General features: G+C 40.3%; 1 protein-coding gene across 1 annotated transcript in view; it reads left to right on the top strand.

The window, feature by feature from the left end:
- LOC136862773 (short/branched chain specific acyl-CoA dehydrogenase, mitochondrial) overlaps positions 1-20,549 on the top strand; it is a 158,669-nt gene that overhangs the window by 89,324 nt on the left and 48,796 nt on the right. Inside the window, exon 5 of the mRNA XM_067139019.2 lies at positions 8,253-8,423. Within this exon, the coding sequence (XP_066995120.2) occupies positions 8,253-8,423 (171 nt within the window). The remainder of the gene's footprint in view (positions 1-8,252; positions 8,424-20,549) is intronic.

Raw genomic sequence — 20,549 nt, 5'->3', positions numbered from 1 at the left:
CGGCCGCAGCACATGCTGCATGTAGCGGTGGGCATTTAACGTGCCTTGAATACGCACTAGAGGTGACGTGGAATCATACGCAATAGCGCCCCAAACCATGATGCCGCGTTGTCTAGCGGTAGGGCGCTCCACAGTTACTGCCGGATTTGACCTTTCTCCACGCCGACGCCACACTCGTCTGCGGTGACTATCACTGACAGAACAGAAGCGTGACTCATCGGAGAACACGACATTCCGCCATTCCCTCATCCAAGTCGCTCTAGCCCGGCACCATGCCAGGTGTGCACGTCTATGCTGTGGAGTCAATGGTAGTCTTCTGAACGGACGCCGGGAGTGCAGGCCTCCTTCAACCAATCGACGGGAAATTGTTCTGGTCGATATTGAAACAGCCAGGGTGTCTTGCACATGCTGAAGAATGGCGGTTGACGTGGCGTGCGGGGCTGCCACCGCTTGGCGGCGGATGCGCCGATCCTCGCGTGCTGACGTCACTCGGGCTGCGCCTGGAGCTCTCGCACGTGCCACATGTCCCTGCGCCAACCATCTTCGCCACAGGTGCTGCACCGTGGACACATCCCTATGGGTATCGGCTGCGATTTGACGAAGCGACCAACCTGCCCTTCTCAGCCCGATCACCATACCCCTCGTAAAGTCGTCTGTCTGCTGGAAATGCCTCCGTTGATGGCGGCCTGGCATTCTTAGCTATACACGTGTCCTGTGGCACACGACAACACGTTCTACAATGACTGTCGGCTGAGAAATCACGGTACGAAGTGGGCCATTCGCCAACGCCGTGTCCCATTTATCGTTCGCTACGTGCGCAGCACAGCGGCGCATTTCACATCATGAGCATACCTCAGTGACGTCAGTCTACCCTGCAATTGGCATAAAGTTCTGACCACTCCTTCTTGGTGTTGCATTTTCTCTGTCAGTCAGTGTACTAAAGAAAATGGGTTGGGATATAGTACCATATCTGAAGTACTTATTTGATTATTGTTTGGTCGGAGGAGCTATACCAGATGAATGGAGAGTTGCTATTGTAGCCCCTGCATATAAAGGAAAGGGTGATAGACATAAAGCTGAAAATTACAGTCCAGTAAGTTTGACATGCATTGTATGTAAGCTTTGGGAAGGCATTCTTTCTTATTATATTAGACATGTTTGTGAAATTAATAACTGGTTCGATAGAAGGCAATTCGGTTTTAGGAAAGGTTATTCCACTGAAGCTCAACTTGTAGAATTTCAGCAAGATATAGCAGATATCTTGGATTCTGGAGGTCAAATGGACTGTATCGCGATTGACCTGTCTAAAGCATTTGATAGGGTGGATCATGGGAGACTACTGGCAAAAATGAGTGCAATTGGACTAGACAAAAGAGTGACTGAATGGGTTGCTATATTTCTAGAAAATAGATCTCAGAGAATTAGAGTAGGTGAAGCTTTATAGGACCCTGTAATAATTAAGAGGGAAATTCCTCAAGGCAGTATTATCGGACCTTTATGTTTTCTTATATATATATATAAATGATATGAGTAAAGGAGTGGAATCGGAGGTAAGGTTTTTTGCGGATGATGTTATTCTCTATAGAGTGATAAATAAGTTACAAGATTGTGAGCAACTGCAACGTGACCTCGAAAATGTTGTGAGATGGACAGCAGGCAATGGTATTTTGATAAACGGGGTTAAAAGTCAGGTTGTGAGTTTCACAAATAGGAAAAGTCCTCTCAGTTTTAATTACTGCGTTGATGGGGTGGAAGTTCCTTTTGGAGATCATTGTAAGTATCTAGGTGTTAATATAAGGAAAGATCTTCATTGGGGTAATCACATAAATGGGATTGTAAATAAAGGGTACAGATCTCTGCACATGGTTATGAGGGTGTTTAGGGGTTGTAGTAAGGATGTAAAGGAGAGTGCATATAATCTCTGGTAAGACCACAACTAGAGTATGGTTCCAGTGTATGGGACCCTCACCAGGATTACCTGATTCAAGAACTGGAAAAAAATCCAAAGAAAAGCAGCTCGATTTGTTCTGGGTGATTTCCGACAAAAGAGTAGCGTTACAAAAATGTTGCAATGTTTGGGTTGGGAAGAATTGAGAGAAAGAAGAAAAGCTGCTCGACTAAGTGGTATGTGGAAATTCTAAGTTCCCATGGAGGGAATTAGATTCTTTTCCACCAATAGAGCATATCAAAAATCAGATCAAAAATTAGATGGATGGCTTTTCCGGCGTTTGCTCTATTAACCAGCGTTTCGTCTTAGTGTCAGACCTAAGACGAAACGCTGGTTAATAAAGCAAACGCCGGAAAAGCCATCCATCTAATTTTTGATCTGATTTAAGTGGTATGTTTCGAGCTGTCAGCAGAGAGATGGCGTGGAATGACATTAGTAGGCGAATAAGTTTGAATGGCGTTTATAAAAGTAGGAAATATCACAATATGAAGATAAAGTTGGAATTCAAGAGGCTAAACTGGGGAAAATATTAATTTATAGGAAGGGGAGTTAGGGATTGGAATAACTTACTAAGGGAGACTTCCAATAAATTTCCAATTTCTTTGAAATCATTTAGGAAAAGGCTAGGAAAGCAACGGATAGGGGATCTGCCACCTGGGCGACTGCCCTAAATGCAGATCAATATTGATTGATTGATTGATTGATTGATTGATTGATTGATTGATTGATTGATTGATTGATTGATTGATTGATTGATTGATTGATTGACGGAAGTTAGCTCCTTATAACTCTGTATTCACGAGGAGAGCGAAAGTTCTCGCTTCGAAAAGTTAGTGGTATTTTATAGCCTTATGGCCCAGTTTCATACCTTTTATGAATGCTCTAATGGTAGTAATTACATTGCACAAGCTATCACATCTGCTGTGCAGCATTTGCATGTCATAGATTATAAAATGCTGTGAAAAACATGTTTCTATTAATTTTGATGTGATGAGGCTATACAAAATGGTGGTGAATTGACATGTCTGTACTTGGTCCTAACCTATCACGTTCTGTATGATACAGCGACCAACCTTTTCTATCAAAAGAAATTGGCCTCTTGGACCAATCAGGTACGCAATTCTCTACCAACAGCTATAGGAACAGTACAGTAAAATTTTGTAAAAATGACTAGAGTACTGTATTCAGACATAAAACGGTACAGTGTTTTTGAGATTGGCCTCACTTACTGCCTTGTGTACCATTTTTGCATTGTGCAGGGAAGTCAATATTGGGCCAACTCCACATAAAATTGCTGAGAGATATTGTGTAAGATAGGACTAAGAGACATTTAATTCCTAGCGGGTTGCGTATGTTCAGGAAAATATAGGGTCAACTGTACCACTCGGTATATTCTGTCACCTGTTGAAGGGACCCACAAATGATGTAACAGTATTTAACTATGTGATGTAGATGTCGATTCCCACAGGGAAACCGAAATATTTGTCCTGAATGAGTAAATTTATAGTACCAATAGAAATGGTCCATTATTGGACATTATAAATTTTCCAGCTAACCCATTCCTGGTTGCCAGCTTTTTGCCCCATTGTGCTAAGGCGGGCTCATTAGTTGGTAAATAGCACACCCACCAAGAGGCATGGCTAGTGCATACCGTGGAGGCCACTGCATCGGCTACTTGGAGCCACCGCCAGTGCCAATGCACTATGAATGACTTTGTCTCATTACCAAAAATTGATGCCTGCCTGGCCATTAGATGATATAGATGTTGATTCCCATAGGGAAACCGAAATATTTGTCCCGAATGAGTAAATTTATAATACCAATATAAATGGTCCGTTATTGGACATTATAAATTTTCCAGCTAACTCATTCCTTGTTGCCAGCATTCTGGGAATCAACATCTATATCATCTGATAGCCAGGCAGGCATCAGTTTTCGGTAACGAGACAAAGTCTCTCATAGTGCATTGGCACTGCCAGTGGCTCCAAGTAGCCTACGCAGTGGCCTCCATGATATGCACTAGCCATGCGTCTTGGTGGGTGTGCTATTTACCAACTGATGAGCCCAACTTAGCACACTGGTGCGAAATGCTGGCAACCAGGAATGGGTTAGCTGATAAATTTATAATGTCCAATAACCGACCATTCATATTGATATTATAAATCTACTCATTTGGGACAAATATTTCGGTTTCCCTATGGGAATCAGCATCTATATCATCTGATGGCCAGGCAGGCATCTCTTTTTGGTAATGAGACATAGTCTATCATAGTGCATTGGCACTGCCGGTGGCTCCTAATAGCCTATGCAGTAGCCTCCATGGTATGCACTAGCCATGCGTCTTGGTGGGTGTGCTATTTACCAACTGATGAGCCCATCTTAGCACACTGGGGCGAAATGCTGGCAACCAAGAATGAGTTAGCTGGAAAATTTATAATGTCCAATAACAGACCATTTATATTGGTATTTAACAATATCTAACTATCAAATAGCATCCCTAATTGTACACATTACCAGTGTATATTTCCACTCCATGTTTCATAGCCAAACATAACTGATAGTATTTCGTATTATTTCAAGGTTAGGATTTTTAGGTGCAAATTTCATATGAAAAATGGAAGGGAAAAGGTGCTAAAATAAGGTAGAAAAAAGAGACAAAAAGGTGCTGTTTCACTCAACTAATTCAAAAATCTTTCTATTCTAGGTTATTGAATTACAAACAAATATATAAAATCATCACTCACCAGAAATAGGAAAATTTAGGAAGCTGTTGTATTTCAAGATATTGAGCACCTCTATATTTCTTTAAATAAGTCCGTTTCTATTAGGAGATAGAACGTCTCTGTAAATGCTAAAGCTTCTTTAAACATCCACAGAAACCAGTAGGGCAAACTTCATATTCACTCAGAATGACAACTCTATAGATGTGGCAACTTCCTCAACATCCAGATTACCGAGCTTGATAGCTGCAGTCTCTTAAGTGCGGCCAGTATCCAGTAATCGAGTGATAGTGGTTTCGAGCCCCACTGTCGGCAGCCCTGAAGATGGTTTTCCGTGGTTTCCCATTTTCACACCAGGCAAATGCCGGGGCTGTACCTTAATTAAGGCCACGGCCGCATCCTTCCAATTCCTAGGCCTTGCGTATCCCATCGTCGCCACAAGACCTATCTGTGTCGGTGCGACGTAAAGCAAATAGCAAAAAAAAAAAAAAAAAAAAATCCAGATTCTTCTGAAGACTAGACTCAAGTTTGTCTTTGGCAAAGTCCTCTAACTGGTCCCTCACTGAAGTAAGAATATCCTACTGTTTTGTTTCCTTTTCAAGACCTTGTTCTTCCAGTTGTTTAATAGTGGTAAGTCAGGTACTTGTTACCATGGGCACAAAATAGTTCTGTCTGCAAATTATGTATTTTTTTCTGGTAGCAGAATTTGTTGGGACTTTGAAATTGCACCTGCGTTGGCTGTACCCAATTAAAGCAGAAACTCCTAAATCTTACCAAAATTCTCACAGAACATAGCTGCACACTGAATCCACGATCCTCAGCGAGTAATGAGAGTACAGAATTTGGAAGGGGCAGGCCAGTGATTTTCTTGTAGGCAACAACACGATTTGGAGCTGTCCGTAGAATCTTCTTCAGGGCAGACATGAATTCATTTGCGATGTCGTATTCATTCCTTATGGATTCACAAACCCTGTGAAAGGCATGGACTAGGCATGTCACATGCTTTAACTTAGGGAATAAAGGTTTCAATTGATTAATTGCTGAAACCATGTATGGAGTCTGGTCCAGAAGAAGTTCTCCAAATGCGATACTACTTGGCCACATCTTTTGACAGAAGTCCATGATTGATTGCATTACTGTACTGGGATTGGCTTTCTCCATTTCATACATTTTAAACAACATGGGCTTAACTTTCTCTCGTGAGAGGGGAAAAACTAAAATGTTCAATACGTATTGTTCCATTGAATCTGTAGTTTCATCCAACATGATTCCCATATCACAACCAGTCACTTTCTCCTTGATTCTTTGTATGGTTTCTTGGTAAACAGGATCCATGTAGTTTTTTCTTACAGTACTCTCATTGGGCACTGACATCTTTGTGTATTTTTCACGGAACCCTATGGAAGCTGGATGGTTTACCTTATTTTGTGCAATTCCCACTTATGTAAGAGCAGCATACAAATCAATGTTGAATTCCTTCAAATTTTTAATTTTTGAAGAACACTGGTCAAATGCATTCTGTAGTAAAGATTGTTGTGAGTTATTTGTTTGAAGAGTCTTGTTCCTTTAATGCATAGAACTAGAAATGTTTGATGTGGTCTCGCTGGTGCTTTTCATCTAACTAAATTCCTGAATCAAAAATACTACACAATATTACAGTTCCATATGTTTGTGTGGAATCTTGCTTGAACTCCTGAGACTGAGAAAATAATCAGGCCATGGACACCTTTGGCATGGAAAAGTCTAATAATAAAATCTAGTAATACACTCGTTTTGCACTGACGATCAACAGACTACTGATTCCGGTGAAATTAAGAAGATGGAAGTAGGAGAAAGGATTTGCCTATACATAATATTATTTTCCATTGTTGCAGGTGTTCATGGAATGAAATACGCATTTCCATTGTAGCAAGTTATTTCTTTCGGTAAAATGAGAGAAAGAGGATTTGCAGGTGTGCTTTCAGTCCCGCGTTTACTGGATGTAAAATGGAATGAAACTCACAAGTCACATCTCTTTATAAATGATAAAATGCACTCTAGAAGTTTTTTTTTTTTGCTAGTGGCTTTTGATCGCACCGACACATATAGGTCTTTTGGCGACGATGGGATAGGAAAGGCCTGGGAGTGTGAAGGAAGCGGAAGGTACAGCTCCAGCATTTGCCTGGTGTGAAAATAGGAAACCACGGAAAACCATCGTCAGGGCTGCCGACAGTGGGATACGAACCAAGATTACTGAAGTTTACTGAAAAGTTACAGTATAAGAAAAAATGGGGGGAAAATGGAAAACAGAGATTATTAGCACCATTGAGATAAAAAGGATAAAAGTACCATGAAAGGGAATAAAGGTACTAGAAAACTGCCCCTTTCTCAATTAACGAGAAAATCTCACTCTGTGGTACCTTCAGAAGACTTCGATTCACCCTAAGAGAAAATTTATGCACTAAAAATCCTAACCCGAATTTAATATATCGTCACTGCTGGGACAAAACCTCCTATGTGAAATATTTTAGCTTAGAACTTTGGCCGGTAAGGTTCTGTCACCTAAGGTGCAATATTGTGTGAATACTGTCAAGGTATTACCGCTCTTCATAATGTATGTGCTGCGGGTCAGTATATCTCCAAAAATATCATCACATAGGAGGTTTTGTCCCGGCAACGACGATATGCTAGCATGTTCAAAGTCGCCCAACACTAAACATCAGAATGTAAATACATCTTATTATGTACTATACCAATTTGATTTCTAGGTTAACTTATAAGGCTGTTGTTGACCCCAACTCGAGTTGAAACTAGTCCCATATGTGTGTGTGTGTATGTGTATTTAAATATATATAAAACAGTGATTTAGTTAAACAAATTTGTATTGATTAGGTGGATCTAACCAAATTTCACAGTTATTACATTTTGTCTCATCTTATACCATTGGGGGCCAATGACCTAGATGTTAGGCCTCTTTAAACTACAAGCTTCATCATCTTAATATGACTCGACTATGAATTGCTACAGGTTTTAGATAACTAAGGTTGAAACTTCCTTTTGATTTCTCTGAAAATAGTTGAGGTATCACTAGTTCCATGGGGCAATGGTAACATTTTATTTTCAGTAGCAATTTTTCTTTTACATTTTGCTTAATATTGCTCCAACACAGATAGGTCACAATGAAAAACTTTTGTTTATGCCTATTGCTCTCATGAAGCTTGATATTTGGTACTTTCGCTCCTGTGTGTAATTTTAAACATTGTCTTTCAGCTAAGTAAAATACCAGGGTCACGCAGCTGTGAGAGCTTGCATCCGGGGGATAGTGGGTTCGAACCCCACTGTCGGCAGCCCTGAAGATGGTTTTCCATGATTTCCCATTTTCACACCAGGCAAATGCTGGGGCTGTACCTTAATGAAGGCCACAGCTGCTTACTTCCAACACCTAGGCCTTTCCTATCCCATCATCGCCATAAGACCTATCTGTGTTGGTGCAACGTAAAGCAAATAGCAAAAAAAGAAAAAAGCTAAATAAACAGTTGATAATCTGACACATATGCAGACTTTCTTTTTCTACTGTTGTAAAGTGTAAAATTTTCTTATTTTAGTGTGGAAGTTTTTGTTTATCTGAACCTCATTCTGGATCAGATGCTTTTGCATTGAAAACTGAAGCTAAGAAGATTGGAGAAGATTATATAATCAATGGTTCAAAAATGTGGATATCAAACTCAGATATTGCAGATTTATTCCTGGTCATGGCAAATGTGGATCCATCGCAGGTAACCATCTTTCATACATTAATATCAGTTATTAATTTACATGCGTGTTAATGTAACCTACAAACTTATGAATACTTTCATAATACACTTAAGAAAATGGAAATTGCAACACCATGAAGGCATTGGTCGTTCGTGTTGATTTTCAAGATATGGAACGATGCCATGTAGGTATGTAAACGATCAAAGTTTCAGACCCATTGGATTGTTGCTACAGGTCTCCCCACGTGATTGGTCGCGGAGGAATCAACTCCAGTCTACGGACTCTGGTGTAGCGTAGTTGACTTGCAGTCTGTGCAGTGAAGTGTACCGCGTCAAACATGCCTCGACGACAGAGAAGAGCACGCTATCAACAACTGTCGACGTTTGGGCTCAGATAATTGGGCTGTGTGAAGCTGGATTATCACTACGGACTGTCGCTGCACGTGTTGGCCGACAGGCATCTACGGTACAACCTATATGGCAGCAGTGGTCAAATGAATGTACCCACACTCATAGACGTGGCACAGGCCCAGCGCGACAGACAACTATGATAGAGTATCGCCGCATCATTCGAATGGCCCGGATGGAACCCCATGCAACAGCAGTGCAAATTCGAGCGACTGTGGCACCTCACGTTACACAACAAACAGTTGGTAATCGCCTGCGTGCAACTGGCTTATGAGCCCGTGTCCCTGCAGAAGGTGTTCCATTGACCCCACAACAGCGATGTGTAAGGCTGGCCTGGTGTCGAGAAAGATCGACGTGGGTCGACGAATGGCATAGGGTCGTCTTTAGTGATGAATCGCGCTTCTGTCTTGCCCGCAGTGATCGCCGGAATCGTGTGCACCGACGTACCGGGGAGAGGGGCCGCCCAGATCTTATTGTCGAGAGGCACACAGGGCCAACACCAAGCATTATGGCCTGGGGAGCTATTGGCCTTAATGTGAAATCACAGTTAGTGCTTGTTGAGGGCACTATGACTGCTCGGCAGTATGTTAATAGGGTACTCAATCCAGTGGATGTCCCTATGATGGCGAACATTGCTAATGGGATGTTTCAGGAGGACAATGCCCGGATTCACACTTCACGCATCTCCAGAGAAGCTCTCCACGACATCACAACCTTAGAATGGCCCGCCAGATCCCCGGACCTAAGTCCTATTGAGCATGTGTGGGACATGATGTGTCGACAGCTGGCCAACCGTCCTCAGCCACCCACAACTCTGAAACAACTGACCTGTGCAGTGCAGCAAGCATGGGCCAAAATTCCTCAGGAAGCGATCCAGGGCCTTATTGACTCCATGCCTCGACAAATTCATCAATGTATTGCAGCTCGTGGTGGGCACATCCTGTATTGATTGTTGTCCAAACTTGTGGTCAGAGGGACCTGAAAGTGTTATCATCGAATCACAACCGAACACTCGTCCTGCATGTTCAATTGCAGCAATGTAGCACCACTCCTTCTGGGTGTTGCAGTTTCCATTTTCTTCAGTGTATTTGCTTAGTTTAGAAGCTGATGTAATAAAGTAATTGACAAATGTATTGATGTTGAAAACCACGTAGCTCAAACTTACATTACATTCACATTTAAAAATTAATGTTTAGAAATTTAAATCAAGTTCAGTACTTGTTATGAAACTGATGGGTTTAGCCTCCAAGACAACATATTTAGAGCAACTCTCTATTAGCTGATAGTATTCAGCAGTTGACCTAATGTAAATGTTTGTGGTGTTTTCGGTCTTAGACCTTTTACAACCAGTGATGGTAGTTAGAGCGATGATAAAACATGTAACTTTATTATCACTTCAAAATTGCATGGTCGTATGAGAGCCTTGACCTCCTCAAGGATATTTGGCAGTCTTGTCTTCTGCCTTCCATACATAACCGATGTGGAATGCAGACATGGCAAACAGACATGATATTACACACTCCATGACCAGGCCAATTGCTTTGAGATGGTAGAGCGCTGGCTTTCTGATCTCATGGTGGTGGTTTTGATCCCGATAGTGTCCAATGGTATTTGAAGGTGCTTCAGGTCAGTAGATTTACTGGCTCGTAAAAGCACTCTTGCAGGACAAAATTCTGGTACCTTGGCTTCTCCAAAAATTGTAATGGTAATTAGTGTGATGTTTAAACGTACAGGGCATTCGCAAAGTCACCGGACTCTACCTCTACCTTTGAAAAATCATAGCTCTCGTATCTGACAAAATAAGTTGGCAAGCTTGGTTATGAGATGTTATCAGACATTGTAGAACTGGTTATAGTGTTGTCAGAACAGTGCAGCTGTTGCCTTGTGCAAAGTGGGACGTACAAGGTAAAGCTAGCGATGATGTATTTTACAACAGTTCGCTCTATTGGAGGCTTGTTTTGAGTGCAAAAGTTACCAGGTAAATCTTCTTTGTATGATCTTGTATGCAAGTTTCGTGACATGAGCACTGTGGATGATAGAGAATGATGTGCTAGACCTAAATTAATTACCGACACTTTCCTTTGCGATTTTCGGCAGCTCATTGAGAGATCTCCGCAGAAATCTGCAAGACGTTTGTCACAAGAATTTGAAGCATCAAAAGGGTCCATATATAAAGGGCTTGAAAGTGGCAAAGCTCCGCTCGTTTAAAGTCAAGGCAATCTGGGAGCTGAAGCTCCCTGATTCAGATAAACGTTGCCGTTACTGCCAGTGGTTCCTTACCTTCATACGAGAGGTAGCCATTCTGAGCAATACTTTTTTTCACTGATGAAGCAAGGTTCCACCTCAGAGGCTACATTAACTCCCAGAACACCTGAATTTGGGCAACCAAAAATCCGCATGCCTTGCATGAAGTACCGCTTTATTCTGAAAATTGGCGTGTGGTGCCCAATGTCGCACAAAAGGATCATTGTACCTCTGTTTCTTGACACAATAGTTGATGGTGCCATATACAGGGACATCTTGAAACAGTTCATGACTTTATTGCAAGTGGATGAGTGCCATTGTTGGTTCCAGCAAGATGGAGCTACTTGTCATACTGCTAACACGACCTGCAAGATGTTTTCGGTGATCGAGTAATCTCAAGAAATTTGTGGCTCCTCATTCGCCAGATTTAACCTTCAGACTTATTTTTGTGGAGGTATTTAAAAGAAGGAGTATACAGAGATAACCCGCATTCCTCATGTGAGCTCAAGGAAGAAATTTCTAAATATATTGGATAAATAACACCAGCAATTTTGAGAAAAATTTTGCAGAATATGTGTGCATTTAAATTTGTGCCTGCAAGAAAATGGTGGTCACTTTCAACATCTCTTGTGAACTGGAACTGTGGGAACGCAATATGCAGGAAATGAGTTAGTGTTATGTCTGAATCTTTATTACTCTTAACACTTCCAAAATACATCCACCAGAGTTTTAAAAATATTTTTCTTCACTTGAAGGTACATTGGAACTATCATGTATAATCACTAGATTTGTTTGTGTAATAAAACATAAGAAAAAAATCATAAATATTGAGTCCGGGGACTTTAAGAACACCCTATATAACATTATTATCACTTCAAGTTGTATGGCCTTACGAGAGCCTGGACCTCCTCAAGGATATTTGGCCAGTCTTGTCATATGCCTTCCATCTCTAGCCCAATCAATCAATCAGTCAATCAATCAATCAATGTCCGGCTCCATGGCTAAATGGTTAGCGTGCTGGCCTTTGGTCACAGGGGTCCCGGGTTCAATTCCTGGTAGGGTCAGGAATTTTAACCATCATTGGTTAATTTGGTTAATTCCACTGGCGCGGGGGCTGGGTGTGTCATCTTCATCATCATTTCATCCTCATCATGATGCGCGGGTAGCATAAGGGCATCAAATCAAAAGACCTGCACCTGGTGAGCTGAACATGTCCTCAGACGTTCCCAGCACTAAAAGTCATACGCCATTTCATTTCAGTCAGTCAATCAGTCAGTCATCAATGATATGCATTTAGTGCTGTCACCCAAGTGGCGGATTCCCTATCAGTTGTTTACCTAGCTTTTACTTAAACATTTTCAAAGAACTTGGACATTTATTGAACATTTCCCTTGATAATTTTTTCCACTTTCTTACCCCTCTTCCTATAAATGAATATTTGCCCCAATTTGTCCTCTTGAATAATTTATATTCTACTCTACAGCACATGTTAATCTCCAATAAGTTGTAAAAATGTACAGATGATTAATCCCAATTGCATCAAGCCGTTCTCATTACCGACATTATGAAAGTTAACATTCAATATATTTCCATTAAATGTGAACAAGAGTAGAATGTCTCATTAGAACTTTAAAACATGGATGGCTTGATCACTCCTTTGCACTGTTATATAAATAATATTGACTATGATTAATCCTAAAATAGCATCCACTCAGAGCTCTGACTTGGAGATAGAATTAATGGCTGATAATACCTACAATGCCAGGCGAAACATGTACCATACTCATACTTAATGTAATGGCATTGTTATAGTCATAAAGACTCAACCAGTATTGAATAGGTGGTTTCAATAAATTAATGTTTAACATTTAATAATTGAACTTCAATACGGTCAATATGAAAATAATCACTTGTAAAAGGTGGAACTTTTCACTAAAGATTTGAAACACTTATGTAAGTGACAATACGGGATCAACATGAAATTTGTTTCTTGCAAAGACTCAATCAACCTCATTACATTAAGTATGAGTATGGTACATGTTTCGCCTGGCATTGTAGGTATTATCAGCCATTAATTCTATCTCCAAGTCAGAGTGATCTCAAAAACACCTTCATCAAATGGGAACTTATAATCTCAGTACCGATGAGCAACTGGGCTGTCACACAATACAAAACAGTAGCTACAACTCCTTGGGCCACTTCATGTCCAGAATGGATAACACAGCATCCTGAACTTGCAAATTCTCCTTCAGCTCTGTATCCCATTTCTGAGAGTCCCAATACAGTTATTCCTAGTGTTATAATTTCTGTTTATAATATTTCCGTGTTGCTACTGTATGACAGGCATTTCTCTTGATGACAATCTGAGAAGCCCTGTTTCTTCTTCTGCTGGGCCCAACTGCATTGGTAAGCTAACACCTCTGGAGTTGCTTATTCTCGTTATGTTTAATTTCTGTAACATCACAAGAGGGAATTATGGGGAAAATAATGTGGTAGTTTCCCATTGCTTTCCACCTCACAATATCTGACCATCGTGGCTGCTACAGTTGCACTCAAGGGTACTCAGACTGACAATCCATGTTGGACTCCTATCTGTTGGCCTGTCAACACTGAGATACTCTGTTGTCCCTGTCTCAGATATTAAATTGATAACTGCCCTTGACAAAGAACCTTTACCTTTTACTGATATTAATCCTGAATTCTGCACTGCCTCCTCTGCCACCTGCACTATACAGAAGTCCATCTTCTCCATGTAGTTGCCGTTGAGTTCTTCGCTCATTACCCTCAGCTTGGGCCCTCCATATTTACGACCCTTCGAGAGAGAGTGTCCCAATATTTTAAATCCCCCAAAAGTTTGGCTACCTCTTGCTGCATGGCTTCATTTCTGGGGTATCTAACCAGCTTACAGATCTGTAGCTACCTAGCAGGAATTACTCCACACAATCAATGGACACTCTTGTGTAGAGTGATTATTAATCATTATGAAATAAATTATTCTCATTCCTTCATATTTTAATTATCTTGCAAATCATATTTTCCTATAATTGGTCTGAAAATTTTCTCTTTTCTAATCTTTGTCTTGCAGACATGCCAACTTTCAAAAGTAAAAAATCAGGAGAAATTTGGCAGCGAATCGCAACGTATTACGACACATCACTGACAGCAGTACATGTACTAATTCATTATAATTCAATACATTAACAATTCTATTTGGCCTATATATATATATTTCATCATTTATATATGACTACTAAATACTGGACATGCCTGAACTGTAGGAACATGTGACTTATCCTTCAACATGGTGATCACTAGGGCTCGGATGTTTAGGAAAAGTCATATTTTTTTCTTTGTCTCTATTTTCTTGTCTGATTGGATTTCAGTGCAAATCAGGTGATTATCATCACAATGAAGTGATTTTCATTTGTCATATAAATGCATATTATGGCTATTTTTTGCCATAAGGTCATATTTTGAGCTATTTTGGTAGAAACGTCATATTTCGGTGGTTTGTTGACAGCTGTACGTGTGCAAAATCATCTTCAACTTACCGAATGCGAACTAAATGTGGGCCGACACAAGGTTGCACTTGACAGTTGTAAGTCATGTTGGCACAACTACAAAAATGAAATGAAGAACGTCACCCGTTAATCAGAATCACCAAATCTACTACTTTTTATGTCAGATACAGTTACGCATTTTATTCATGTTAATTCGTATTTAATTCCGTATAGTGCTTATAATCTTTTATTTGCTTACACAAATATGAAGATTTAAAAAATATTATAAGGTTTAAGCGAGCCACAAAATAAATACGAACTATTTTCAGTTGATTGTTGTTGGCAATATGGGTAGTATAGTGGTGCCATCTATAAGTAGCTTGACTACCGTATTGAAGTGTTGCCGTTTTGTCTGTCGCCGCTAGCACGTGGTCAGATGTGATTCGCGTGTTTATGAAAGTTTTGTTTTCATTGTGAGATAATTGTGAAATTTTATTTTAACGAATGCAATGCGATGTCTCGGAAATGACAACATAGTCATGAAGCGCAAAGTGATAATCCTTTGAGCCCCAGAGTGTCCATTATAGTCAGGCATTAGAATTATTGCGGAGAACTCATGAGTTTTACGAGAGGGAGAGGAAATTCGTACGCTTGAATAGCTGTCTCTCTGTTCCTGCAGATCATGTTGTGGAACGCATATGTCAAACATAAGGGCTTTCAAAGCGTACTGTTATTCAGAGAGGTGTTCACCTCCAAGAACAGAAGGAAAAAGGGACTGGGATACATAGCAGTAACGGAAACAGGGCTGATAGTAGGGACTTGTTTCACAGCACTCCAGGAAAGAAATGAAGTAAGCTATCTCCTGTAACAGGAATTAATTATTTCCAGGCTGATGCAATATGAAGACACGAGTACGATTGTTACAGCTCAAAGTCCCTTCCGTCATTGTTATGGACAATGCACATTACCACTCCGTAATAATGGACAAGACCCCTACTTCGAGCGCCCGTAAAGAACTGTTGATGGAATGGCTACAGTAAAGAAATATCCCAGCGCATATGTGTATGACTAAACTAGTCGATACCGGGCAAGTTGGCCGTGCGTTTAGGGGCGCGCAGCTGTGAGCACGCATCCGGGAGATAGTGGGCTCGAATTACACTGTCGGCAGCCCTGAAGATGGTTTCCCATGGTTTCCCATTTTCACACCATGCAAATGCTGGGGCTGTACCATAATTAAAGCCACGGCCGCTTCCTTCCCATTCCTACGCCTGTCTTCTCCCATCGTCACCATAAGACCTATCTGTGTCGGTATTGTATATCATCGCGATGACATTAAAAACATTTCTCCTGTGTTTCTAAAACTCACGTGTCGTGCAATCAGCTGTTGTTACGGTGGCAGCATCGCTTCGTGCGCCATTGCAATGTGACCAACATTGTGCGCAACTGTCGTGTGCAACCTTACGCCGGCCCACCTATAGTGTTCACAAAACTGCTTCTCGGTATCACGCTGTTGAGACAAGTGGAATACCCTTTGTATACAATGAAGGCCATAGACCTCACCCTAACTAAACCGCTCAACCCGGTCTCCCTGGTAGAGACAGAAATAATCCGGAAAATCCCATCCCAGCAGTGAGCTAATTACGTCTGGTAATCGCTCACTTGTCTTTATTCAGATATTAGAACCTCAACCTCCTTTCTCTTACACAAGCGTCAGTTTACATTAAATCATATCCCAGCACCCATTCCAGTATGCCTAAGGAAAAGTCTTCTACCAGTGTTCAGTTAAGAAGCTTTGTTAAGGAATTTGGAGAAGAATAGTTCTGTACAGAGAGTTTAGTTCTATTCTGCAAGTTGTGTGAAGTGAAAGTCGTGGCTGAAAAAGTTGTAATGTGTAACAACATTGTAACACAACAAAACACAGCAGCAATGTCAAACGACAACATGTCAAAAAGAAAAGGCAGCAATTGATATTCGATAAGGCTGTTAGATCTTCACACCGATGGACAGATGTTCGAATTTGTAAAGGAACTTTGTGAGATTATGGTATCTGGAAACATTCCTCTAAACAAGGTGAACAATCACCATTTCAAGAATTTCCTGGAGAAGTACACTAAAAATCTGTTCCTACAGAATCAACACTGCGAAAAATCTATTTATCGCGTTGCTATGAAGATACTAATACGACACAGTGTAGCAGACAATAAGATTTGGATATCTATTGATGAGACGACGGACACTGCAGGTAGATATATAGGGAATATAATTATTGGAACACTTCCTGCTCATAACCCTGGGGATATTTTTCTGCTAACCTCAGAAGTTTTAGAGAGAGCAAATCACACAACAATTGCAATTCTTTTTGCTAATACACTAAAAATTTTGTGGAAGGATGGAATTAAGCGGGAAAACATTCTTCTTTTTGTTACTGATGCTGCTCCGTACATGGTGAAAGCTGCTCTCCATAGGGTGGCAGAAGAAATTCGTGAAAATTTTCCTGAAGTTGGTAAATTAATATCTAACGTCAAAAAAATTGTTTTTGAGGCACCACTGTGGGTTGCGACTTTCAAGGAGTTAGCTCCTTTGACACCACTCCCTCCACAGCCTGTTCTTACTATGTGGGGGACGTGGCTCGATGCTGCCGCATATTATTGTGAAAACTACTCCACTATCAAAAACATTGTTAACGTCTTCAACACAGATGATGCCTCTTCTATCAAGATTGCACAGGAATTGTTTTCCAACAGTTTGTCAGAAAGTCTGGCATATATTAAGTCAAACTTTGGAATTTTATCGAGTGCAATTACTCATTTAGAATCTGCTGGCTTGAAATTCATGTAAGTATTGACATTTGAGAAGTGTTGAACTTCCATTACAACGATTACATGGAATAGTTGGTGACAGTGTAAAACGGAAACTTTAAAATGTGCTTAATCGAAATGATCGTTTTCACCGTGTGTGCAAGATAAATGATGTTCTTAGAAGAGAAGGTACCAGTACACTTCAAGATGAGTGCATACTCGACAGCAGTGATTTAACATGACTTAAATATGCACCAATAACATCTTGTGACATAGAAAGGAGCTTCTCTTCTTACAATAATGTAAGTGATAATCGGAGATCTTTCGCGCCTGATGCTTGGAAGATGAATCTTATCATACACTTCAATTCCACCCGCGGAGAAGAATGAAAAAGTTTCGTGAGTTTGCACTATAGGCTCTGACGCCCTACCATAATGTATTCAAAGACATCTACTTAACTTGTTTCTTGGTGCTCAATTTAAACTTTAACACATTTGAATAATATTAATGAAATCTGGGCTTAAATGTTCCAATATATATATATGTATATATTTATTTATTTTTAAATAGATTGATTTCTAGTTTTCTCGTATTTCAAACCACCAATGCAGGGTGCAAACATGGTTTGACTTTCAAAATGTTGTGTGATCTGATAATCTTAGCGAACTTAGTACTCTGTAGGTATGTATTCACAAAAGTTTGATAAGTGAATCAAAGATAATAGACTGTGAATAATTGCTGAACATGTACATTCAGAAAACTAATATTAAAGTAAGAATAAATAACTTAGTTAACAAATATGTATTAGAGGAATTGCCGTTTCGATTTATAATTTATTTTAAAATGGCTATATTTTGATTTATCATTTTCGGGTGATATTCAGTCATTTTTACGTCATATTTCATCATTTTTGCTTGCTTATTTGGGATATCTTTAGGTCTTAAACATCCGAGCCCTAGTGATCACATTATGACTAATTGTTGTTCAACACACCCGTAGCTGACTTAACCCTCTTCAGAAACTCGGAACTAAATTTTTGTTTAAACCACTTGCCTTGCTGAACTGATTCCAAGGTTTAAAGTTTTTCCAAAGTTTGCTCAGACAGTAAGGATTTGAACTGTGTTTTTGTCTTTGTGACTCTGCTAAAAATCCTTTCCCATTCTGCAGTGCTATGTAGAATTGATAAAATAACAAGCATCACCTTAGAGAGTCTGTCATGTGTAAGTACACCATCAGCTGATTTCATCTGACCTACCAATGCCCATTGAACATCAATTCTTCCTTTTGCCAGGTCTCTTTCTTCGAGCTGAAAGTTACAGAACTGGGAGTGCAGAATAACAGTTTCTTTATCTAAATGTTCCGTTTCACTAGTCAGAATGTTTGGAAACTTGTTAATGAAAAAATCTAAGCCTAGAAAATGATGCCTTACTTATAGCAGAAATATTTGCAACTTCTGCATTAACCCCTTAACTGGGTACTAAATTTTCCACATGCGTAACCTGCCCTGAGTACTTTTTTCCCCTCTTCGTGATATTTAAATATTTCCTTCATAAAGGTGTACGCAATTACTTTAATATGATACCCCACGGTACTTATGCCCTTGAAATAGCTTTGGCCTGCCCAGCGGCCTCTGCTCAGCCCGAAGGCCTGCAGATTACGAGGGGCCATGTGGTCAGCAAGATGCATCCTCTCAGTCGTTATTCTGGGCATTCGAGACCAGGGCCGCCATCTCACCGTCAGATAGCTCCTCAATTCTAATCACGTAGGCTGATTGGCCCTCGAACCAGCCTTCAGGTCAAGAGAAATATACCTGACCTGGCCGGGAATCGAACCCGGGGCCTCCGGGTGAGAGGCAGGCATGCTACCCCTACACCACGGGACTGGCAGTTTAATCTAATACTATAGTAATTATTGTTCTTCAATAATGTGATACTAACATTATGAAACTGTTGAAATACCCGTACAATCAAGTCGATCTAATTTGCGTTTGGAAGCCATGCTTCGATTCATAAATGGCTGCGCGGGAACTTTGTGCAAGGCGCCAAAACAAATACATTTCATGAAGCTGTACAGCTCTAAAAACAATACACAGCGTGATCTCGTGGAAAACGTATCAATTAATGCGATAGATTCCATGGCAAAGCCATATGCCTTCACAATCAAGATAAATACGCACGAAATTTTACGATCGACTAATGCCGTCATACCCACTGTAGAAGCCCAGCGCGAAAACGTCTAAAGATGTCATACCCAGTTAAGGGGTTAATTAAAACTTCATCTTTGAACAGAAATTTGTGTACCATGTAGTCACATGATGAAGAGAAACACTTTCTAACAGACTTAAAGAATATGCATTTTTCCTCAGACTTCAAAGTGTTCACTAAAACAAACGCAGAGTTCCCTATCATCAGATCACAATCATCCTTTTGATTTGCTGGAGTATGATCATCTATATCAAGGGGAGAGGAGGAGCTTTCAATAATGTGTGGTTTCACAAACCTTGCCACCTCAATAAGTGGATGTGTGGCATACTTGACTGAAGAGCTACGTTTGGATTCTCAAAGATATCCATAAAAATTGAGAGAAAAAGGCAAAAAGATTTATGTAAATTTGATGAAAGGAACATGAATAGTCGTTCTTCACGTGATAATGCATGCTCTTAGTATAATCAGTAGTTTCATTTTTTTTTTTAAAGTGAAACTGTTGACTGGATTTTCCTTTTAAGTGAGGAGTGTGGTGAAATGTCATGACAACCCTTCACCTTTTCAGACAAACAAGACACATCTGCACTTAAACTGTGCTTAGGAATTTTGTAAGTCTTCAAAGTTCCCATCTGACAATCCTTACTCACAATTTTGCTTCTGAATAAAGTAACCAAATGGTCCCACTACAGCAAAATCCTATCTAAACACCTTCTTAGTGATAACCATCGAGTAGGCACATACTTCAGAATTTTCCTGATCTCTGTGTTGTGTAAAGTCTGAAATTCTCTGAACTTTTCTTTCCTCCTTGCACTCGTTTTCAGATAGTAAAATATATCAATTATACTTTCATGTACATTTACGGGCAAGCACGCCGCACCCTTCTCTGCAGCAAGATTAATTAGGTGACAAGAGCAGCCTACGATGATTATGTTACTATGTTCCCGCTTCAAACATCCTGCCACACCATTCTTTAATCCTACCATTACTGGATCA

This window comes from Anabrus simplex, chromosome 2 (genome assembly GCF_040414725.1).
Source record: "Anabrus simplex isolate iqAnaSimp1 chromosome 2, ASM4041472v1, whole genome shotgun sequence".
Lineage (NCBI taxonomy): Eukaryota > Metazoa > Arthropoda > Insecta > Orthoptera > Tettigoniidae > Anabrus > Anabrus simplex.
The sequence above is the reverse complement of the archived record's forward strand: the minus strand, read 5'-3'. Positions and strand labels throughout refer to the sequence as shown.